The sequence below is a fragment of the Rhinolophus hipposideros genome, assembly GCF_964194185.1.
Source record: "Rhinolophus hipposideros genome assembly, chromosome: 8".
NCBI classification, from domain to species: domain Eukaryota; kingdom Metazoa; phylum Chordata; class Mammalia; order Chiroptera; family Rhinolophidae; genus Rhinolophus; species Rhinolophus hipposideros.
Window position 1 is genome coordinate 50598643 of NC_138054.1, and position 26108 is coordinate 50624750.

The 26108-nt window shown below is 37.6% G+C and overlaps 1 protein-coding gene across 5 annotated transcripts in view; it reads right to left on the reverse strand.

The window, feature by feature from the left end:
* PATJ (PATJ crumbs cell polarity complex component) overlaps positions 1–26108 on the reverse strand; it is a 299142-nt gene that overhangs the window by 33091 nt on the left and 239943 nt on the right. For all 5 annotated transcript variants that reach the window (XM_081055925.1, XM_081055924.1, XM_081055921.1 and 2 more), the window contains 3 exons: positions 24824–24957; positions 6866–6949; positions 1943–2136 (listed from right to left, as the gene is read on the reverse strand). In XM_081055925.1, coding sequence (XP_080912051.1) covers positions 1943–2136; positions 6866–6949; positions 24824–24957 — 412 coding nt within the window. The remainder of the gene's footprint in view (positions 1–1942; positions 2137–6865; positions 6950–24823; positions 24958–26108) is intronic.

Sequence of the window (26108 nt, forward strand, 5' to 3'; positions counted from 1 at the left end):
AGGTTATTTCCTCAGAGATCAGTTCAATTATTACCATCTGATCTCTTTCGAGTCTCTCACACTCCCTTTTCCTGACATTATTACTTTAAGGTTTGAATTATATTTCTTTGATAAATAAATAAATGGATGTCTCAAAATTCAAAAGGTTTAAAAGGGAGACCTTGAAAAGTTTCCCTCTCACCTGTGTTCCCCAATCGCCAAGTTCCCTTCTCCTAGGTAACCAATGTTACCTAGGAGACCAATGCTACCTAGGTATCCCTTCTTGGATATCTCCAAGAGACATTGTGTGTATACAACGGCAAATGCATGTGTGTGTAGTGCGCTTATGTATGAATGGATATACATGCACATACACTCCTTTTTCCCTCCAGTTTTGTTTTCTTTAACTTTGTTTTTTTCACTTAATACAACTTGGCAATTGGTCTTGACCGGTACTGAGGCGTCCTCATTATTTATGGCTGCATATTATTCTATGGATGTTCTTTAATTTCACTTATCAGTTAATTACTGATGGACACGAGTTATTTCCATTTTTCAGATATTGCAAACAAGGTGCAATGAATAACATATCTACAAGCATATATTTAGGATAAATTCCTAGTCATACAATTACTAGGTAAAGAATTGTGAATTTTGAGAGCTTATCTATTTGATCCTTTACAATGGAACTTTTTGTGTTAAGGAATGTAAATATTCCTTAAAAACTCAGTCTGAAATACCGGTATTGTACTATTTCATGCATCTCCTATGAGATAATAAAGTAAAAACCATTACTCTAGGTGGAATCTTCCAGGCACATGTATGTGTCAGAAGAAGAAAGCAGACTCCAACATGGGCTCTAGCAGTTACTCTGCATCCAGATGTGCATTGATTTTGTTTAGAAATGTGAGTCTCCACTGTTTTGTTTTATAATGCATTTTCAGGGTGATGGTTTTATGGTACTGAAGTGAAAAAAAAATGAGACCATAAACGTACAGTACTTAGCACAATATGAGTGCTCAAAAATGGTAGTTAATATTTCTATTTTAATAACAGCTTGGACTGCTGGAAAAAAGCTAGTCATCAGAGGTCTGTGAGGGCACATGATATAATACAGATAAAACCAACTCTAATTCTTTCTAAGAAGATGATTCACATCATTTAAGACCACATTGGAATGTCACCTGAAAACCCTGCGACCCTGTTGGAATAAATACACGCTAGATATCTAAAGCCAGTAAAACATTGGAAGCGAGAACAGCAGTTTCATGGTATTACCTGTCTAATTAAATGAAAGAGAAATCTACTAATATTATCTAGAACAATTAGTGTAATTCCCATCATATGGGTAAGTAGCATAGTCTTCAAAAGAACAGCCTAGCCACCAGGATCTACCTCCATTTTTGGTGCAAGCTATTATTTTGGGGACGTTTTTCTTAATAGAAAACTACTGTCATGAAGAATTTATGTGTCCCTCAACTATGTCTACTCAACTAGTTTTAGTAACTCCTCAACTACTTTCACAGTATTAGATTAACATGGTACTCTATGGCAGAGCAATTTTCTTAACCCATGATTGCATAAATAGATCTATTGATATCAGCTGTTTCTTGGGTATTGTTACTTTAATTAACCCCTGCAAGCCTCAGATCTAAGTGACTCCACCTTGAAAGAACCTTGATGACTGTTCTTACTCTATATCGGAATAAGTCTGAACAGTCTAGGTTGATTTGGTTTAGAGTTTTATCTTGATAATGACATGTTTTTTGGGGGGAGTAAGATCTTCCTCAGAAATACGACCTATGTCGTTCAAATATTTATAAATATGTTAATTTTAGAAATCATATTATTAGTTTATACTAAGCTTTATCTTTCAGTACTTATAGGCATTAGTCCCTAGAACTCTGAAGGAAAAAGGCCAATTAATCCTGACTTGCACAACATTTTTTTTTTTTTTTTTTACCGTTTCCCAACGATGCTCAGGCCCAGTCCCCGACCGGCCTTCTTCTGCAGATCTACAGGGAAAATCTCCAAGTTTTCCTCGTCCCTGTAGTGTGCTTCATCTCTATACACCACCAGTCGCACCTTCTGCGGGGTCTGTCTCAAGGCTGTGATGGCTTCTTCGTGGCTGGCGCTCCTCAGGTCAACCCCATTAACCTGGAACAATGGGCATCCAAGATGGACTGCTGACAGCAGAAGCCTCTCAGCCTGCTCTGTCAGCTGGAGCTCCTTGATGCTGCCTGTTAAAAACCTCTAGAAATTTCCAGCTATTTTCAAAGCATACAAGGAGTGACAACTAGCAGTCCTAGCTGCTTCAAATGCAAAGGAGATGACAACTAGCAGTCTTAGCTGCTTCAAATGCAAAGGAGGTGACTCCCCCACCCCAAGTAAGCATACAGGGTGGGTTAGCACACATGATAATGCAATTTTGCATAGCTGTGAATTTTACTATGGAATCAACATGAGAGAAGGAGAGCAGGGACTAACAGGCTCATTTAATTGAGGTCAAAAGGGAAATAAATATTAGTAGTTGGTCAGCATTTTTAGACTCAGTTTGCTTATTAAATTTGACATCCTCACTTAATTGCTGACATCCCGACTACTTCAGAACAGGTTGGAGGGAATGAGGGACCAGTATTTCCAACAGCGTCCAAGACCCCCTGAAGTTTCCTCATTTGAATCTGGATCTGAGTGAGCCCAGATAGGACCACAAACGAGACAGCAAACTATTGGAAACAGCACTGAGTAAAACCATGGCCCTACTTCTGGCAAGTCATGTGAATTTGGGCAAGTCATGCAACCTCTGTGAGCCTCTAGTTCCTTGTTTGTTAAGTGGAGATCATAGTCAACTTATTAATTTTTTACTTAACAAATACTTATGTAGTGCTTGTGTACTAGCACTTTATGAATATTTACTCATTTAATCCTTATACTAATTCTCGGAAACAGATATTATTACCATTTTACTTATGAGGAAACTGAGGCATGGAGACGTTAAGTTACTTGATCAAGGTTGCACTGCAAGCAGGTGGAGGAGTCAAGATTTGAACCGGACTATCTTTCCAGACTACCTTTGTAGTCCCTATACCACGCTGCCTCACAATTTCCTCTTAGAATGGGTTATTGGAGCCCCTGCCACAGAGAAAGCCAAGTGCTGATAGTGGTTAGTGAATTTGACACAGGAAGAAATTGAGGGGCAGAGGAGTGCAGGACTCAGAAGAAGGGAGTCACAGGTCATTCCCTCAAGGTCACAGCTAAGAAAAGACTCAAACAAAGGGAAGGATGGGTCCAGGCCATGGCCAGGTAGATGGCAGAATGGAAGAGTTCCCTAACGTGCGTGTCCTAGGCAGGTCAAGCCTATCTCTGGACTTCCAGTCCTTCATTTATATAGTGAGGGGCTGGTTTGAAGTTTTTCTAATTCTAACATTCCAAAAACTAAGGACTCATGTCATAAAGCACGGTGACATAGAAAGGAGAAAAGAGGAATGAACCCTTCTTGGAGAAGGTGACTTTTGAGCAGTTACTCAAAGCTGACTCTGTTGAGTTAAGAAAATGTTTAGAAGCCTAATTTTTAAGCTACTTTTTCTTTTCCTGATATATCTTGGTGGGTTTGTGTACTCAATTAACTGTATGCAGAATAACAACGGTTAAGCATGGTTTCGGATATAGATGGACTTCGGTTTGAGTGCGGACTCTAACTTACTATGTGAAACCTTATGTAAATTACTCAAGCTAAGCTTCAACTGTATCATCTATGAATTGGATGTAATAATGATATAATATTGACTTAGGGTCAGGAGGGTTAAATGAAACAAACCCTGTAATGCATTCGGCACAGGGCTTGGCACACACTTAAGCTTGATGTAAGTTCAAAGTTGATATTCTATAAGGAATCGAAGTAATTGCAATCAGGGCTGTTTTCTCTCAGCACCAGCATTCACTGTGACTTTAGGTCCATGAATGCGTTCTCACTGTTGGTGAGGTGAAACCACAGAACAAAGGGGAAAACGACGTCTCTAGAAAATGTGGTCTGTGCTGATTATTTTCCTGTATTCCAATAGATGGCACACAAGACCACTTCTGTTACTCAGTTGGAAAAAAGTTACCTCCATGGATTGAAGGGGAATTCTAGAAGCCTCTAAAATACCTTTTTAAAGGCCCTAACAAATATACTTTTAATCAAAAGCATTGTCATTAAGCTCTAATATTACAAAGGCGATTTGTACCAAATTCTAGCATCAAGATGCCTGCTCAAATCAAAGCCATCTGCTATCAATTCAAAGTTTTCATTTCCTCCTCTGCTTATCAAGAGATACCATTAAATGCACAATACTCATAAGAAAAATATCACTGTATGGTTAGAATATTGTAGAGTGATGTATTACCTTAAGCACTACATGCGTTATTTAGAACATTGATTGGAGAGGGGTAAGGGTGGGAAAACCAGGGCTCCTTATTTGAGAAGAAGGGCTACAGAAAGTCACAGTTGTCACTGGGAGTGTATCAGGTCCCTTGGGTAGGACGGGCAAGTGGAAAGGGGGGTGAACCACTGCTTTAGAAGGAAAGAATAACCAAAGTAGGGCAGCAGTTCCTTATTATTTTATTCCACAGGGAAAACCATCCGCTTTCTACCCTTCCTGCTACCCCACATAAAAATAGAGGGAATAATGGGAGTAGAGGTAGGGTAAGAGGAGGAACTGACCCTAAAAGGAGAACCAGAAAGAAGACAGTCTATGCTAATGACAGAATCATAAATCTTACCATGTTAAAACATGATTTGACTATATATTTGTAAATAAAATCTGGCTGGTCCTAAATTGAACATGAGGATAGTATTAAAGCCATGGAAGATCAGCTCGCACAATGTAAAGGGCCCTTATGAACAGAAAGGCCACTGTTTGGAAATGAACTAATGTAGAGTTGCCTTGTTTCATGGTCTCAAAATATACCACACCAAAGCTGGCATTTCTTCTTCTCAAGACCACCTGCAGGACACAGGTTGATTATGCATTGGCATGCATCTGTACTTAGCAACCACAATTAGAACCAGTTGAAATGTGGGGTCTAAAGCTGCTTAGAAAGGAAACATGTTGCTTGACCAAACGAAGAGCTATGTTCATTAACTAAATACACGTTATGCTCTTATGGACTAGATCCTGTCTGGGGGAAGAGAAGAGCCTGTCCTGCTCATCTTTAAGGAAAAGTGGAGACTATCCATCCATGTTGGGTAATACAATTCTGCTAGATACCAGGAGATGGTTTATTTGACCTTTCAAATAAGATCTCTTTCCACTTAAAACAAATTTGCTTTCTTCATGTTAACCTGTCCTGAGCGTTCACTTGTACCTGAATATACTTTATGGAAGAGAGCAGTTTCAGCTGAGGGTCTATCCAACACAAATAGGTATAGTTCAACTTTTTTTATTGAGGTATAACTGTTATAAAATAAACACATTTAAAGTGTATAATTTATACTCTTAATTTATGTGGATTTCCACCTGTGCAACCATTGTCACAATCAAGATAATGCACATATTTAGTTTCAAGTAACAATTACAGAATAATTTGTTGGCTTACAAATCATCTAAGTATCAAGGCATGCATGCATCTGTACTCTTTTGAATATTCAATTTATTCATTTTATACAGCCAATTGTGACACGACCTGTTAATTAGAAAAGCTAGGGAGGAAAAAAAATACCCTAAAACTCCTGACCGTTAAAAAATGTTGTTGTATGTTAAAGCAGTCAAGCCAATTCCCAAAGAGGCCTTACTTATTTTTCTAACCTCATACACTTGTACCTTAATGAATGTACTGGGAATATGTCCTAAATCCAATGATAAAGCACAGTAAAAGCTTGCAGAGAAATCCTATAACTTGCCCTGAATTTAATTTGCAGTCAGCCTGGCCTCTCTTTTAACTCCTTCTTCCCTATATTTTCTGCCCTTAATTATATCTCTGGTTTCATCTTGGGAGGCAGACTCGAACCACCAAAGGGAAAAATAAAATACTATGATGTCATTCATAATGTGCTATATTAAAGTTGCAAAGCAAAAATGCACATGCCCACCATAAAATGTTAACTATTCAATTAAATTCATCCAATGAAAGAAATAAATGTTGCCTAAAGGTTTCACACCATTGAAAAAGCTCTTTAGTTCCACCTACCAGAACGCCTGGCATTGACTTTCTATTCATCCGTTCCCCTTTTCAGACACTGCCTGCCTTGGCACTTTTTAAAAGGCTTTAACGCCTTTGCTAAATGAGAGTCCATTTGAAAGAGGCAAGTTAAGCATTTCAATTTTTAATAAGTATCATATACCACCTAAAGGGAAAAAATTCTACGTTTTCATCAACTAGAAAACAAAAGTGGCAAGGCATGGATTTCCATCTGACTTAAAGATTTATTAGGAATAAGAAAATAACATTTAAAAGCTGCAGTAATGTCTTTAAGATATCGGGTGTGCATGTTTATGTGTATGTGTTTTTAGGAGAGAATTTTAGTAAGGTATTATAAAGAGGCAAAAAACGAAAACAAACCACAAACCTAAATGTAATACTACACAGTCTCATTTGACATTAAGATTATAAAACCATAAGTTGTACTTTTCCCTTTAATTAAAAAAAGTTTTAGATTGATAGATTTAGATTGATAATCTGTCATGATTCTAATGAGTGATTCAATGCACATTAAGAACAGTAAAAACATAAGGTACATGTTTTCTAAAACCTTATACTCTTCCATAAAGTATAAGGTTTTCTTAAATGGGAAATAAGTGAGGATATAGTTAAGTAGAATATAGTGAATAGATAAATTTGCTTTGTGGTTTAAGGTCAGAAAAGGAACCATATTTACTGGTATAAAATAAAATTCATAATCATATACCTCTAATATCTGGTCACCAGCCCAAAGTCTTCCATCTCTGGCTGCTGCTCCTTCCTCATAGACTTCATGTATAACTATAGCATCCTAGAAAAAACAAATTCTTATTAATTTTCAAGAACCACAAATGCTTCCTTAAGCAAACCACCAAACCATAGGCAGCAGCCCATAATTCGTTATTTGCTAATAATGTGATATTTTATTTGACCTAAAAATAAACAAAATATAGTTATGGCATATTCAGAAGTATAATAACTTTTTCCTAAGTTTATGATTTCATCCCTTTAGGCCTGGCTTTGCCTAATATTTCAAGTTAAACTTCCCTCATATGTTTTACTGTTAACCTTGTACATTGCTGCTGTGTATGAACTTGAGGTGAACTATGTGTCATTCTTATTTATATTTTATGGTATATTTTGAAACATGGTTTCAGGTATTTATTGGTATTCAAGGATTTGGCATAGATGTGTGGCCTGATAACGGGGTTTGTCAGGCCTCATTACTTGGGCAATGAAAGAAAAAAACTTAGTGGAATGAAGTGGTTCTGGAGGGCAGAGCACGGAGTAGGGGAGAGAGCATTCATGGCCATAAGAGTAAGATAAGACAGCAGTGGATTTGAATCCTGACTCTATCATTGTGTAATTTTGGGCAAATCAATTCCTGAACTCAGCATTCTGAGCCTTAAAATCAGATCAATATCTTAGGTAGGTAAACTTTGGTTGAGGAAAGTGTTTTATGGTTCATGAATTAAAAAATAATGTGTATCTCTTCAAATTAATAATCTTAACTTTATCATAAAAATAATATGGACCAATGTAAAGGACTCAAGCAATACCATGGGGCGTAGAAAATAGAGAGAGACTGTCTCCCATGCCAGGCCCTCAGCAACACTCCCCAGAGACAACTACCATCAACAGTTTCATCAGGATCCCTCCAGACAATTTACATCTATACAACCAAATATTTATACATTTTAGAGAGACCATTTAAAAAATATACGTGTTTGTTTTTGTTCACACAATTTCCCCCCTTGTGTTGAGCAAATAGTCAAGCTTTGAAATTTTTCGCCTTGGGGACTTTTGTGGAGCTGACAACTGAAGTAACCAGAAGTCACTGGTTCTTTCTGTTGTTTATAAAACTGACAGGCATTGAAAAGATAACGTTGAATGGATTATGCTAGGTGTCTTGGGGGGCTGCTGGAAGAAAGAGCTTTTGAGTGGAGGCTAGAACCACAGATCTGTGGGTACCGTGAAAAGTGAGGAATTAAGTCCTGCCTTGTCCAGTGCCCTCCCATTCTCCACGCCCCCCCACCCCCCCAGTAAACACAGAGGTTTCAAGGCCCCACAGGCAATGGTCTGGGGTGGAGGTTAATGGGCTCTATGTATAATGATCCTACCTTGCAAGAAGTCCTGTGTCCCAAGCACTGGGGCCTGGAAGCAGCAGGACTTCTGGTCTTGCAGAGATCATGTAGGCTCGGGTACATATGGGCTTGATGATTACCAGGGTGACCTGGAGGCAATGACCGCAGGGGCCTACGAATATCTGGGATCTTCGTGAAGAGAACAGAACCTGACAGTTCATGAGCCACCAAAATGACTACGGCTGAATTATGCCTTAGTCCAGAAGTACGGAGCCTCAGAATTAGAATTAAATTAACATTAAGTAAACAAAGAAATGATTTCTTGCAAAACTATAACAAGACAAAAAAAAAATCCAAACCAAATTTATTTCCTTAAAAAAGAGAGCCCTACACAAATTCTGAAGTAGAGAAGCAACAAAAGAAGAGGTCTATAACCATATGACCCATCTGGATTCCAAATATCTTTACAATATTCAATATTTTTCATTTTATCACCACACAGCTCTGAAAACATTCTTTATTATAGCAATTAGAGAGGCAGCCCCCAAGAGCCAGGAAAGGTTCCTTGATCTGGACAATTTACATTTCAGATTCTGTACCAGCAATAGATGTAGACCATTCTTTGTTGTAACTGACTTAGGAAACTTCCAGACACAGGGAGTATTTCCACTGCCCAGAGTTTGTTCCTCTGAACTGTTTCAGGGGACTGATTTTGAGGAAACTTGCTGGGTCAGTGGCTTCAGGTGGTCCCAGCAACACTGCCAAGATGATACCAAGGGACATTTTTATGAAGCTTGTAGGAGAAACTAATGCAAGCTCCTGGGAATATCTTGTGAGATACCAGTTTTCAAAGTTTGGTGCTCAAACACTCCCTCCTCCCTGGCTGGGGAGAATCAGACTGCACTCAGACTACACATGGTGTTTCACAGAGCTTCATTTTCAGCATAAACTCCTTTGATCTTGGAACATTACAAAAGTCAAATGGGAAACTTCTCTCTTCATTCATACTCACAAGGAAGGAAAAGACCTCATAAAGTTTTTATTCCATAAAGGTAGCCTGAATTCTTAGATATTTTCTGGGTGCTCAATGAACTATATACATAAAATAAATATACTGTTAATAGTCTCAAATAAATGCCGAACTCACTGCCAATGATCTGGTTTTGGTCCGTGAGTCTTTCTGTATGAAAACCTCACCATTTATTTCTTTCATTTTGCTTGAGTACTGCTCTGATTTCTCTTAAAGTTAATCAGGGGAAATACAAGAAAACACGAGACTCTCTAGCTGATCAATAGCACTTCTTACCAGGAGCACGGTGTGCAAAAAGTGTTCTATGAAACTGGCTCTGGGCAGTTGCATTAACCGGAGGTGATAGAGGTGAGAGGTGGGGACCAACAGTTAAACGAGAAATGTGGGCTGGTCAGTGGAAAAGAAAAATGGATTTGATTTATTCTTCAAAAGCTATATAGTTCATTAAGTAGGACAGAATAGTAAAGAAGATAACTAGATTGGGCTGTATTAAGCATCGATTGACAAGGCTATGTTAAAATTTTACTTCTTGCTTTGGAAAAATTGTGATTAGATGAAATAATGGGTCATGAATGAAAGACTGACTTATTATTTTAAATAAAAATTTAGACATTCCTTCACATTGGAAAACTTCAGTGACTCTGTCTAACAATACCATCGACTTCTTTTAACACTCATCAATCTATTTCCAAAGCAGGCAAGTGAATCTCTTGCCTGGAAGTAGGTTGTTGTCTTCTGCTGAGAAAAGGCTGTAGAGACAAATGATTATGAGCTAAGTCTCTGGAATCAGACTTCTCCGCCCAAATCCTGGCCCTGCTACTTCTTTGGCCACAGGCCTTGGAAAGACTGTTAACCTCTCCAGGCTTTAGTGTCCTCATTTTATATGGTTTTAACAATATTATTTACACAAGGGGTTTTATGTACAGTTCCAGCACATAGTCAGGAAGCAGTAACATCTCATTTATTGAACATCTATGTGCCAAAGATGCTATGCACTGTCCATTTGTGACATTTAATCCACGTAACAATTAAGCAAATTCATTATTATTAGTCTCATTTACACCTGGGGAAACAGAGGCTGAGAAGAGTTCAGATTTGACTAGCTCTTTGCAGCTTCTAAGTAGGAGAGATTAAATTCCAACCCAGGATTGTTTAATACCGAAGCCTGTGTCCCTACCACTATAACAAGCTTCTCATCTGTTTAGAATATTTTATTTTGCACTTGTGCAAAAGTGAACTTAGGATTTTCCGTATGGCATCAATTCTGTTGAAATATTGTCTCCTCAACTCCATAGCAAAAACCTTGAGGGCATGAGCTGATCAGTTTATAGAGAGGGAACAAAAAGACGACTTGTGGAAGTGAAAATGGAAGCCTCTGGCTTAATGAGGTGGGGTGATGATCTATGGATTCACTTTATGGTGTTGGTACATGATTAGGGGTCCACATTACACAAAGCCTGATCGCCCTCTCCCCACCCCAACACAGAGTCTCTCTTAATTCCATTTGTCATTCTTGTCTCTTTCCTTCCTTCCTTTTAGCTTTTCAGTCTTGTTTCTGTGCACCCATATTATTCATTGGATTATCTTTTTTTTTCCTACAGGAGGGTTATAAAACATTACAGTAGATAAAAGTGATAAATTAATGTTGAAAATAAAAAGCTGTTCAGTCCAAAACAGATTCCTCCTAATTAATGTCATAGACTTGAGAATCATTTATAGATGACCAACTGTAACCAAAACTAATTTCCTCTTAGTAGTTGTGTGATTTTCACCAGAACAATAGAAATTTAAGTAAGACAGTCTGTTCATTTACTGCCTGAGGCAAGACTAACAATTTCCCTCTGGATACTCTAAATTACTCATTTGACTTGCCAATTCTAGAGCAAGAGAAGAATTTAATCAATGAGTTTGAGAATCTCACAAATGTTGGGTTTTCCCTAATTAGAAGGGTAAGGTAGGATTTTAAGTCCTCTGCTTTAAAATTTCTCCATCACCAGTCATTTCAGTCTATGTCTGAAATATGTTTAACTGAGAAAAATTCCTTTATTCCACAATTAGGGATACCATTACAAAAATAGACACCCAGGAAGAATTAGCTGGCTAGCAAATTCATCATATTGTTTAATGGACCACTGTTGTTATGTCTGCATTCCTACAAGAATAAGTATTTATTTTTAAATATAGATAATACACACACAGTATTAGACTCAAAATAGCACTGAAAAGTGTCTCTGAGCCACCCAGCATTCCTAACTAGAAACAAATAGTATTAAGATTCTTGTGTATATTTAGAGAGATATTCTACATATCTACATTTAGAAAGTACTAAGGGAACCAAATGCTTGAAGGTAATGACTTTCTTATCTGCTACCTTTTTTGTTTGAGCCAGCCAAGTGATCCCTCTTCTAGGAAACCTTCTCTGATTCCCCTGGTAAAGATGATCAACCCTTCCTTTGGGTCACTGTTACATCTCCTAGTATTATTGAAGTTATCACAGTATTACAATAGCTCGCTATGGATCTAGGTCTTGTACCACCTCCCACCCTCGGTGGAACCATTCCAGATAGAGGCTGCTTCCAACTCCTCTCTGTATCCTGGTGCTGAGCCCAGAATTTGGGTGGAGATAGAAGAAGGCATCAAAATGACCCAGAAAGAAGAGGATTAGTATGTCATAATCTTAACCTAACCCAACCAAGCTTCTGATGGTAATCTACAACCTAAATACCCATCACACATGGATATTAAATCCAGCTGAATTTCCAGAGGATTTACTTTAGCTCAGAGAGCAATTTAAAGGAGCCAAGTATGAGGGATTTAATTATCACTGAGCCCCACAAAAATCACAAACTTCTCCAGGGGGATTTAAACTCTGAATTGCTGGAGAAAAATTTCACAATACCCAGTAATGTATCCTTAGGCACAGTCAAAGTCATCAGACATTTCATTCCATCAATCACCATTTTCTTTACTGTTCAAGCTGCCAACAAGTAGATAAAATAACTCATAAACACACCAATCATTCAGCAAAAGGCAATTTTATTGTTGTCACAATAGGCCCATAACCTTTAAAGAAGCCATGTGTTAGAAAAATTAACGAAGGTTCTCCGGTGGACTGAAGGATATCAGTGAGCACTCTGTGTGGCTGAACTATTTCCAGAGAATGAGATTTCATAGTTTACATTTCTAGATATTTAGTGGATTGTTTTAACAAGGATAAAACTTTGATAAAGAATTATATGATAGATGTTATTATAAAGGAAAGTACATATATATGGCTTAATTTTACTGCTTGTAGGCCTGTTTTACTTAATTTGGATTACTCTCAAATTAAACCCAATCTTTGCCATATTCATAAAAGTCCACACCCCAACTCCCCATAAAATAATCCTAACAGACACTTTAACCACAGAAAAGTTTCACAATTAAATTTCATATTTAGGTGGAAAACATATTTACCCATGATCCAAAAAGAGTATTATATCTAATCTTTCTGCTTTACAGGAAAAAATCCCTAACAAGACAGACACATGAGGACCAAAAAAAGTATTAAAATATTGTCTATAGAATGGGTATTTTTTTTCCCCTCTGGAAGAAACCACGGTTCACACCTGCAGGCTTAGAGAAATAATGCTACTTTTAACCATCGTTTAGTGGTGTTCCCCTCTTTGGCCATCACTGCTCAGAAATCATACAGACACATCTTCTACACAGTAGATAACTTTCTCAGCAGGAAGGCCACGCTAATGAGTGATGATACTGTGGGGTAATAAAACGCACAGTCCAATGCTATGCAAACCCAAACTATAGTCAACTCTGAAAAACACATGTAGGTGTATTAAGTTACTGATTTGTGATGTCTATTGCAGTTAGAATTTTTTAAAAAGGTGTTGGGTTAAAACTATTAAAGTGTATCTCACATTGAGCAAAGCTGATAGGCTCTAAAGTGTATTTATATAAAGGGATGAGTGTCTTAGAACATGATTAATTCTTTTCTGTCCCAAATCCTTTGTGATAAAATTCTTTAAAAACCAAGTTTCCCTATCATATTTCAATTAGAATGTGATTTGAAAACAAACAAACAAAAAAAGGCAGTGAAGTAGTATGAAAGAAGGACCCAGGCGTGGAGAGTTAGAGGAGTTACATTTTCTGAGAGCTCTGTAGGTAGCCAATTTTATAAGTGGTTCTACTTGAACCAATTAGTTTATGACTCTTAGCATTATCAGTAAAGCAGAGTTGAACTACTACAGTCATTTCGGCTGTAAAATTTTAGACCACTATGAACCAGTGCAGCCCCATTGTGTTACAGTGATGCTTAGGCACTGTTTAGGAATAAGAACTCCTTCTAAATGGGAGATCAGAAGAATCCCAACTCTCACACGCTGAGAGAGATAAGACAGATATGGGGATGGAGTCAGACTCTGTATTAGTTATCTTTTGTTACAAAAATTGGAGGCTTAAAACAAAAACTACCAATTATTTCTTCATAATTCTGTGGGTTGGCAATTTGGGCTGGGCTCAGGTAGGCAGTTCTGCTTTCTGTTGTGTTAGTTGGGCTCTCACATGAGTGTGCAGTAAGGTTGGCTGGGGCCTCAGGTGGCATGGCTGGGCTCCTCTCCCTCCATGGGTTTTCTCTACATGGTGGGTCACTCTCCAGGAGGCCAATTCAGGCTTGTTTGTAAGGTGGTAGTATTTCAGGGGGACAAAGGCGAAGCTCAAGGCCAAGGCTTGAAAGTCACACAATGCCACTTTGGTCAAAGCAAGTCAGTGGGCCAGCTCAGATTCAAAGAATCTGGGAAGAGTGGCATAGAATTTATGGTCAACTTTAATCTATTAGTACTACAGAGTCTATCAAGTCTGCCAGAGGAATCTTCTAGCCTGTAAACAGTGGAAGGCAGCAATGTATGATGGGAAGAGTCCTAGCTATGGCCACATCAACTTATGTTCAGATTTTAGCTCTGCCACTTAACCATGGCTTTGTGATATTTCTATTAAATTACTTAACTTCTCTGAACAAGTTTTTCTCTGTAGCGTGGAACTAATAAATCCTTGTAGGATTTGAGGATGAAATAAGATTATGTATGTAATGTCAAGAAAGTGTCAGACCACAGACAATAATTTAGTGGTTACCAGAGGGTAAGGGGGTGGGGGGTGGGTGATGAGGGTAAAGGGGATCAAATATATGGTGACGGAAGGAGAACTGACTCTGGGTGGTGAACACACAATGGGATTTATAGACGATGTAATACAGAATTGTACACCTGAAATCTATGTAAATTTACTAACAATTGTCACCCCAATAAAATTAATTAAAAAAAAAAAAAAGAAAGTGTCAGCCAAATAGATGTTGAATAATTGCTAACGAGGGGTCCCAACACAAATATATCTAAGGTTTAAGGGGCTATATCTGGTACATAAAGGAATACATATATGTCAGAGAGGTGAAAATTCATGACTCTAAGGATGAATGACAACAGTCGTGGCCCATATTTTCATTTCTAAGTTTCCTGTTGTCATGGTGATCCCAGAGTATAATTAATTGCTTCTTTTCAAAATTATGCTACAAGGATATTTTAGGTTCTTCTTTCCCAGGTCGTGAACCGTTCGGGGCTAAGTCCAAGGAACCATTTGAATGCTGTAAGATCTAAGCCAGACTACAAGAGTCGTGTTCCTACATATTTTGACTTTTCTGTTTTAGTTAAGTACAATCATCATTGTTCGTGGATTCTATATTTGCGAATTTACCCGCTTCCCCAAATTACTGTTGTTGGTGCTTTTGCAGTCATTTGTGGACACGCTGTAGAGTTGTGAAAACTGAGTAGCCAGATTCACTCATTCCCAACTGAGGTGGAACAAGGTGACATTTAGCTTCTTGTTTCAGCTCTTGTACTATAAACAAGCATCCTTTTGTGGTCTTTTTAGTGCCAGATGTTTTGCATTTTGTGCTTTTTGTTTGTGATTTTCTTGTTGAAAATGGCCCCCAACCACAGGGATTAAGTGCTGTCTAGTGTTCCTAAGCACTAGACGGCTGTAATGTGCCTTGTGGAGAAAATACACGTGTTAGCTAACCTTTGTTTGGTTGTGAGTTATAGTGACTTTAGCCACGAGTTCAATGACAGTGAATCAACAATATATATTAAATACGGTATCTTTAAACAGAAAAGCACATAAAACAAGGTCATGTAGTAATTAATTGGCTCTTGAAAATGCTGTGATCAGAGGTTTGGAGGAATCTCTGTATTTCTCCTAGAAGCAGTGGTTCAGTAGTCACTAACTCAGTGTTTGCTGCAATTTTATAGGACATAATTGCTACAAATACCGAGAACTGACTATACTTCCTACTGGTGGTTTTCACTGGTGATGCTTCATTACAATAAAACTGGGAAGCCTGGTGTGAAAGATGATAAAGGTGGAAATGCAGACAAATGCTATCTATAATGGAGATGGCAGAGCTCATGTCCACAACGGCAATTCTCCGTTGTCCTTGTTGTCCTTGCCACCGTGGGGGCAGTGGGTCGATTAACCTAAGAATGGAAAACTTAATGGATTTTTCTTATGCTATGGTTTATGTTGTTATACTTATACCGTGTTTCCCCCCGAAAATAAGACCTAGCTGGACCATCGGCTCTAATGCATCTTTTGGAGCAAAAATTAATATAAGACCCAGTCTTATTTTACTATAATATTTTACTATAATAGAAGACCGGGTCTTATACTAATTTTTGCTCCAAAAGACGCATTAGAGCTGATGGTCCAGCTAGGTCTTATTTTTTGGGGGAAACATGGTACTCAATATGTTTTGTGGATCTGTATTTTTTGAACTAATTACAAAGGTAAAATGCAAAAATGATTCAAGGCAAGTTGGAAAGTTGCTAATCTTCCCCAACTTCAGACCCAAAACTTATCCTTTCTTTGATACAAAAGGTATTTGGCATTCCCTCATTGATCCATGAGAACCAAAAATTACAAGGTTACTTAATTTCAATATTTCATAAGAACACGTAGAACCTGAGGCAAAATGTAGTCAATACATACCCTATGTCCTTTATCCTACGATGATTTTTTTCTCATTTTATTTTAACCATTTTATAATTTGATGAGTCTTATCGTCAAGTGAACATTTACAGTACTGCTTTCTCACCATGGATACAATAAAAGATTATTGCGTTAGAAGAAATACAATATTTGTCAAATTGATGTAGTTTTGCTTGCCAGCTTCATAGGTTAAATAGATAATTGTTTCTGTTCAGAAAACCTGAAGGGGCTGTAGCTTAAAAGGGAAGCCAGCAAGAGTCAAAGAAACTTACCTATTATACTTGGAATCATAGTTTTTAAAATCTAGATACTTTACTCTGCTAACTAATAAATTAGGGTTCACTACGCAGATTTTCTAAGAATCTTAGAACATGGTCAGGACTTTACTTAATTCCCATGGAACTGCTACAAAAGGAACAAAGAGATAGTCTATATGTCCTAGACTCAGTATGTCCATCTATTCAATATGCATGGGTATGAAGATATGCACTTACCAAACTTTCAAAGAGAAAGAAATGGATCACTATGTTCAGTACCTGTTATTTTTGCAATATTGAAACATTCTCAGGTAATAAACTATAGACATCATAAGCAAGCATTAAATCAGCAATAGATATAGTGGTTCCTTTGACATAAAAGTAAGGATTAAATCATCAGTTACACAGGAAGTAATAATACCAATCTGTGTGTGTGTGTGTGTATGTGTGTGTGTGCGCACGCACGCGCGTTTTGCTTTAAAGCAATGGACTGTGTAAGCTATCCTAAAACTCACACTCAGGGATTGCAAACTCTTACATACTATTTACAGATAACTAAAATGTGAAATGAAAATCACAGCAATAAAACAGCTAATATAAGAATTGCTATGAATATATAAAAATGTTTCACATTTTAAGACTATGAAAAGCTTTCTCTTCTCAAGCTCAAAAAAATCCTATTTTATATTTATTTAAAATGGAGTTCCCTTGCCAAGTCTCATTTAACAAAAAGTTGATACTCATCAATATGAATATAATTTTTCATACTGAAATATAGATTTATTTTAAGGAAATGGGACAATATTTGCCTTATATTTTATAAGTCCCTATAGTTCCATCTGGTCCTTATTTATCTAAATTTTACTCAGCTTGCATAATATTTTTGCTTACAGTCATATTCTTTAAGATCAGAAATGCCCAAATCTGGAAATTCAGAGGTACTATTCGTTAACATTCTTTCAGTGTGATTCATAGACTTTTTGCAAACTCCACTTTGATTTTAAAATAAAACTAAGGTAATAAGATGTTTTGTGTAAAAATATATGACTTAAGCAATAACGATAAAAGGAGCCTGGCTTTGGGGGATTACAAGCCAAAGCAAACCACACTCCTTATGAAATAGACTGTGCAAAGTTCATTTGAAGGGGAATAGCAAAGTAAAACACTTAATCAAATGTAAAATAGCTTTCCATTCTGCTTACTTTAAAAACTATCTAGTGCTTTAACTTGCTGCAGTCCTACATTTAAATGGTCAAAAGCAGTAATAACTAAACAACAGCATGCAACATGGGGAAGGGTTAAATGAGGTTACTTCAGGACCTGACATAAGGTTATAGCTAAAGGACAGACACTCAATTTCTACATAAATGAACTCTGCCCCATAGTATCCAAATGGGGGAGTCCATCTACCTTGATGTTTCCTGCTAATAATGTATCTGGCCTACAGAGCTTCTGTTTCATAAGAATGAATTAAATTGGTATTAAATCAGGTGGTAAAAAAAATGTAGGTTTGAAAATTACAGAGAAATGACAAGATTCTGAATCCGACCTTCCCAGGCCTTTTTAATATGAAGAATATCTAAATTTTACAATCTATCCTGGGAACCCAATGACCTCATTACAATGGGATGGTACCAAGAATATAAAAACAAAACAAATGCCCTAGATTAATTGTTTTCTTCTTGGAAAGAGACAAGTTTATGTCTAGACCCAGAAGAGCAATACAAGTACAGCAACTAGGGCTTAAATTTTTAAACTCACCTTCTCAAAAGTGATAATAATTACTAGCTTCCATAAAACAACAACAAAAAAACAGTAACTAGGCCTTCTTTTCTCGTTAAAAAGAAAATCTCAAGACTTTGAAGATTTAAGCAATCTGTGAGATGGGAATACAAAGAAAGAGAGAATGAATTTTCTTATCCGATCATCATTTTGAAAAGGAGAGTTATAAATGTAAATGTTCCTCCCAAATTAAAAATCAAAGCCTAATAATAACAATATCCTTGCAGAGTGGCTGCCTGTCTTTGTAAAAATATTTCTCGAGATAGGGCACTCACTGTCCCCAGGCAGTTCATTCCACCTTTGGTCAGCTGATGTTTAGAAAGTTCTTCCTTATAATCATGTGAAATCTGTTTTTCAATGAACTGTTCTTATCCTTCATTCACAAGAAGAGAACCTGACGTGTGCAGAAAGTCATTATTGTCCCTTCCAGTCTTCCCTTTTCCAGTCTGTTCAATTCTTCCTCAAATGATGTGGCTTCAACAATGTTCTTTCAACCACATAAGTATGCACAGAAATTAATGGGATAGTTTAGCTACAGTTAAAACTGATCAGAGAAGCACTCCAGACAGATCTAAGAGCAAGTGCAAAGCCTTGTATCAGGTGGGAACAAGATTTATTAAAGGGACTGAGTGAGGCCAGCATGGCTGGAACTCAGAGAGGTGCAATGAGGCTGGATAGAGTCTCATTTTGAAGTGAGCGCGGCACTATATGGGGATACCAAAGTTACACATAAACGGAAACAGGTCTGTTCTCCAGGAGCTCAGGGTCTGGTGGGTGAGATGGATAACTCCGTTTTACAGAAGAAGTCTGATGACACATCGTGGTAGTGCCAGACAAGGGGCACAGCTAGTGTGGTTTTGGACTCAGATTGTCTGATTAAACCCCAAGTGGACCAAATGCCAGTATTATGTCTTTGGGGAAGTTACTTATCTGTGTCTCAGTTTCTTCATCTGTAAAATGGGGATAACACTAATATCTTTCCTGTAGGGTTGTTGTGAGGATGAAATGAGATGATACACATTCATTACACATTAAGAACAGCGTCTGAATTACTTTATAAAATTTTCATGCTAAAAAACAAGTATCTAATTATCTAGAAACAAAATCATATTTCTCAGTGTATAGGTAACACACCAGACACTCAGATGAAGGGAGCTAAGAATCTACTTTAATAAGACTGTTTAATAATAATAATAATAATAATAATAACTAAACTCAGTATAGACAGGCAATGGGAAAAGTCCTTTATATTCTATGTCTTAATTAAGCCAAATATCCACTTTAACAGGTGAATTTTGTCATCACCACTATTTTACAAATGAAGAAGCAGATTTAGGGGTTAAGTTGCTTGTCTAAGGCCCCGCAGTTAAAGACCAGGGATTCTGATGCCCTAGAATCAGCATCATAATTCTGCTATGTTGCCTGTTAGGTTTGATACAACACATCGTCTACAGTCTAGGACCTCTGGCAATGGTACTCAGAGAAAGGAAAATGTGCAGAGTGAGGATCCTGGAGAAACTGTCCTCTTTCTTTCTCCACTTCATTTGTTCAATCCCAAGAATAGTTCAGGTCTGCTAATGCCCTACGATAGAAAATTTATTCCTTAAGTTTTCTTTCTCCTCTCTAGAATTCCCAAGGCTGAAAATAAAATAACTCTAATGAATGACACTAAGGAGCTATATTTTACTACTTCTGAGGACAATGGAGATAAGACTTTTAATCAGCAATCAAGAATTTCTGCGAAGGGGGCATTGAAGGATTAGGGAGAAGTTTAAGGAATACGGTGCAAGTATAGTGAGAGTTTTCAGTCTTTCATTTGGTAGAACATGCCAAGTCCTCTGAGCTGTAAGATTTCATGCAAATTACCCCTGGGACCAAAAAGAGGGACGGAGGGGGGCAACAGGATGAATGGATAGATGGATGGAAGGAAATAAAATATATGAATTAATACACTATCTCTTTTATGCAATATACCTTTTCTGGTTTCCTGTGTGTCCCCCTCAAATTCCTATGTTGAAATCCTAATGCCTAATGTGATGGTATTAGCCGGTGGGGCTTTTTAAAGGTGATTAAGTCACGAGGGCAGAGCCCTCATGAATGGGATTAGTGAGTTTATAAAAGCAGCTCCACAGAGCTCCCTTGCTCCTTTTACCATGTGAGGATACCAAAAGCCTCCAACCAAGAAGAGGGTCCTCAATCGACCATGCTGGCACTCTCATCTTAGACTTCAGCCTCCAGATCTGGGAGACCTACATTTCTATTGTTTATAAGCCACCAGTCTGTGGTATTTTGTTATAGCAGCCCGAATGGACTAAGACACTGGCTTATAAGAAACATAAAAACTAGCCTATATTAATTAAATCTATAAAGAGCATACTACAGCTCTACCTCTTCTACTTTCCAAAGGAAGTCCCATTTTAATAGTCCCTATTATTATTTTTCATTGGTTGATTCCCTATATTAGACCATAAACATTAAAGGCAGTGGAATCAACTTGAATGAATGTGTGAGTACTTTGAAGACAGGGTTTTCACTCAATTTTGTATCCTCAGCACTCAGCAAAGGGCAGCCTTTGAGCAAACATATGCAACCTATCACAGGAGAGCCACATTCATGAAAAGCAGACCTGGGAGCACATCATAAGATTAAAACAACAGAGGCAGAAGTCTGTCGTTGAGGATTGGGTCCAGGTGCGCTCATAAACCTTCCCAGAAGGCTACCCTCCTCATTATCGTGGTATTTTAAAAGGTCTGTTTAGATGACCTTCTGCAAGTACGTTGGGATGCTAAGTGAGATCTCCCTCTGTGATCTCAGAAACCATCTGTCTTGGCTCCAGAGACACTATTTATAGCAGATAGGACTGATGTGGTGTCAAGACCAAGTCCCAGAGGCTTAATTCCTCTAAAGACAGCAAAAAATATCTGTTGGACATACAACAAAGAGGGCATGGAAACCCTAATTGGGAGGATTGGAGCAGATGCTCAAGAAGGGTCAACAGCACGCAGAATGTGCTCTTTCCCGGCACCAGAGCTGACGTAAGGATGTGTCACATGATCAATGTGCAAGGGCAAGAGGAAAGGTACTCTTGACAGTGGGTTTCAACATGGTCCACAGTTTCCTTTGGTATGCTCTCAGGTGGGTTTTCCAACTTCCTGCTGGCTGGACGCACTCCCGGGACCTGACTAGATGTGACCTGGAGTGTCAATTAGATTACATGTTCCATGTCAAGATTTGGAGGGGGGGAAACACAAAATAAAGATTTCATGATGGTAAACAATGGTTTTATTTGTTAAAGCACCTTCCACCCCACGCTGTTCAGCCTCACCAATACCACATGCCTACATAGTATAGTATCGTGAGTCAAACTTCGAGCTTTTGATGAGGTACGGAAAGAAAAGCTGTGTCTCATTTCTCATTTTTAAGTGGTGCATATCCTTCCAAGGACAATGGGATTTACAGTCTCAAAAGGCAGAACTATATATTATGAACTTCGAGATTTATTTTATTTTATTTATTTTATTTTTATTTTATTGGCTGCCTCATGTTGGCGAGAGAACCAGACAGAGTATAGTATTTAGCAAGCAGCCTCACATCCAGGGTGTGGGAGGTGACATCGGACAATGGAAGCCCTCGAGCTGGCAGGCAGGAGCAGAAGCATATGCAATATTGAAGACCCAAGAGCAGTGTGGGCACACCTTCAGGTTTTCTAACCAACCCGCAGAGAACAAAATATGAATAATAACAAAAGCAAAAAAAAAAAAAAGCAGCTAACAAACTCTTCCAGCTAGGCCAGACATGCTGATTAGTCTTCTGATTTCCAATGGGAAATCTAGTTCTGCCTTATTTTAAACAGTAGAAAGAGACTTAAATTTGCAATAAATCAATCAGAGGGTTCCCTTTTCTTTCTGAAAGAATTCAGTACAGAATTTCCTAAAAGCATAATTTCTTTGGTTCATTTCAAACATAGTTTTATTTATACAGATTTAATTATTTAATTAATTAATTAGGGAAAATAAGAAAACTACCGTGTTTCCCCGAAAATAAGACCTAGCCGGACCATCAGCTCCAATGCATCTTTTGGAGCAAAAATTAATATTAGACCTGGTCTTATTTTACTATAAGACCTGGTCATGTATAATGTAATATAAGATTCAGTCTTATATTAATTTTTACTCCAAAAGATGCATTAGAGCTGATGGTCCAGTTAGGTCTTATTTTTGGGGCAATGGTAGGCCTGGAAGCGAGACACACCCAATGTTCAGGATCAACCATCCTTTTGGAATATTACCCCAATGGCCTTAGTATAACAATTCCATACATATAAAATTATCTACATCTAATAAAGTCTCTGATCCTCACCACAACCCAGGGAGTCAGGATTTTTAAGCTTAATGTGTGTGGAAACTGAGGCTTGGGGAAGGTGCATGTCATGTACAACTGCTTACTGCGTACTACTGACCACGCTAAGCATTGTACACAGGTCATATCTTTGTCTTCTAGCAGCTCTATAAGGTATTACTATCCCCATTAATATATCAGGAAATAGACTCTGAGAGATTAAAGAACCTGCCCCCACTGGTAAATGGTAGAAGAAATATGATGGAGAGCTAAAAGAGGAATGGTCAACCATCAGCTCAGAGATCAGCCGAGGAGAGACCATGGAAGCTGGAGAAGCCAGGAAAAACATCCTTGGGTGGTGGGACTTGGGAGGAGATGCAGAATCTTAATTTCTGGGGAAGAGGGAGGGAAGAGGGCAGGAAGAGAGCAATTTTAAAGCAAGGGACCAGAGTCTGAGAGGCTGGAATGCACATGCAGTTTGGGGAACAGTGGTCTGCTCTGGTGCATTGTTGATGGTGTGTTACTTCCTGCATATATTAGGAGCTGGCTGGAGTGCTGGCCAAAGTATTTCCATGAACTGCACAAAGACCAGATCACATATAATTAGAAAGCATTATTAAAAATACAATAAAAAAATATAGCCTAGACCAAATCACTCAAAGGGAATCTTAAGGAAGAGTTTGCCCTTTTTCTCAATAATAAAAATTGAACAGATATCATTCCAAGTCAGACAATGAGAAATGTAGAAAAGTTCTGGGGCCTTAAGAAGGCAAAGATCCATGGTAGGGCTGAGAGCTAAAACTGGCTGTTGAGCTAGTGAAGTCCAGGTGTTCTCAGTTCCATCCATGCTGATGAAAAAACATCATACTGTATGCAGGAAGCCACACACGGCAGTTCCTGCCTGCACAGGCAAAGGGAGAATAATTCAGGAAATAAATTATCCTGAACTCTGGAAAAAAGTTTCAACCCATCTTTAATCAAGTTGAAGGAGATGAAATCCGTTAAGAAATAAACACCAGTCTCTGAGCACATTGAGGTGGTTCACTAGTAGGGTCCAACTGAACACCGGGATTCTCTAGGTCAGGCTGGAGAGTAGGACAGAGAACGCCCATGACCAGGAAACACAGAGAAGGCGTCAAGACCCAGGTTTCTGTAGTATACTCATATGCTGTTTTTGAGTTGCCTAGTGCTGTAGGGGGTTAATATTTGTTACGGAAAAATAGAAAGGGTCTCCCCATCCCTCAATAGTACTAACGCAGAAACATTATATTCCCATCAAAAATAGAAATAATTATTTTACTAATCATATCATACTTACTTTTATGTGTAAATCTGGCATATTCAATTTATTCCTTACTAAATATAATAGGCAAAAGAAATACAAAAATATTCATTTAAAAACATGTTCACTAATAGAGCGATTGTCTTTAGGGAGAGGCCCTGGTTGGAGGTGGGGGTAGAGGTAGAGGGCAAGGTTAGGGCAAAAAGGTAGAAAGGGTATTTATTTTTCACTTTATATCCTTTTGTGTCAATTTATCTGTATAATGTGCATGCATTGCCTATTCAAACATATATGCATTGATTATCACATTTTGAGTAAATCAAAACACACGAAGTTTTACATTTTAATGGCACTACTGATTAGTGACAATCTAAAGGTACTAAATAATCAAAGATCTATCATCCAAGCCAAAACTAACATTCTACACCAATTTTTAAAAAAACATTTTGAGTAGATGTGACCATGGTCAGAATAAAGCAAAGCCGAAATTGTTGGGATGGAATAAATGATATATACTTTTATCTAGCATTCCATTAAATAATAATTATTATGATAATAACAATAGTTCACACTTATATTTACACATTGTTATGTGTCAGGCACCATCCTAAAAACTTATAATATTTCTAAATGTTGCTGTGATGTTGCCGGTCTAATAAAGCATTTATAAAAAATATTCACCATCCTGGAGAAGATCCTGGTAAATATTAAACACTGAGAAAAAAATTGAAAGCTGGCCAGAATATGGATACGTATCCATTTATAATTATATTCTTCCCATATCATGAAAAAAACCAACTATTCCAAACAGTGACACATGGCCATAATGAGGCTCCAAACCAAGTGTGACAGCAGATATAGTTCACATCTAGAAACTTACCAAAGGTGTGTCTTTTCCTCCCACAATGCTGAGACCAAGCCCTGAACGCCCCTTGGATATTTCTATAATCATTTCCTGGCCAGGGACGATGGGACACGTGGCAGGGTCCACGGACAGAGGAGCCTGGAAACCACCTGGAGAAGGATTGAACACAAAATGACTGGCAAGTAGGAGGTGAAGCTCAACTTGCACACTCCATACTTGGAGAGTGCATGGCTTTAATGGGTTTCTCATTTCACTCTTTTCTTGCCAAGCAACATGAAGGAAAAAGCTGGGTCATTACTGCCCATTTACCCGGGCATGAAGAAACATGATATTCTTACGACACTTTTGAGATTAAAGCAATACCTACCCCCTTTCCAAAATCATTTATTTTAGTTCATAAATTTTTTAATCTTAAAAACTGGTATGGGAAAGTTTAAGATGATTAAATAATTAAGCACACATAGACATGTTATAATGAGAATAAAGACTGGTTATGATAGAAGATTCTGAGTTATGTTATAAAACATTTATCAACAGCGCTTAAATCCTTCCAATTAGAATACATCATATGAATTAAGATTATAAAGTATCTAATCAATAAAGTAATGATGTAATTGAAAATAAAATATACCTAAAAATGATCCCAAATGTACACAGTGAAAAAAATGTGTTATAAGCACAACACTTAAGAATTAATTGCTGACTCCATAACTGAAAAGCTTGTTAAAAGTATTACTGCTGTTTTATAAAGATTTACTTTTTAAAACCATTGTTTTAGACTGGGTTTTTCTAAAAACTAGGAGAAGAGATTTACAGGCTAAGTAAAAATGTTTAATAGTACCCATTATCTAGCATAAATTCTACATATGTGCATTTTCCAGATGACTGAAACTAATCCACGGAAAAATAAAAAATTCAAAATGTTATTCTCAAGAAGCTATTATACAAATAATAGTCTCCCGAGAATGTCATTTTTTTTTTTATAACAAAGTTTGATTATCATGCGTACTGATTCTTACATTGAATATTATTTAGTAAAGGGCTGATAATAGAGTGTCCCCTACTGGTCAGTTGCAGCAAATGTACAGGGGCCAAGTTGAGATCCACAAGCTCATTGAACCTATGAAGAAGCAAGGGCCAGAGGACTATGACCTGAGGGCTGAGAATGATTTTTACATTTTCAGAAGCTTGAAGGAAAAAAAAAGAAAAATCATATTTCAAGACATGTGAAAATTATATGAAATTCAAATTTCAACGTCCATAAAAACGCTGCATTGGAACACAGCCTCACTAATTCATT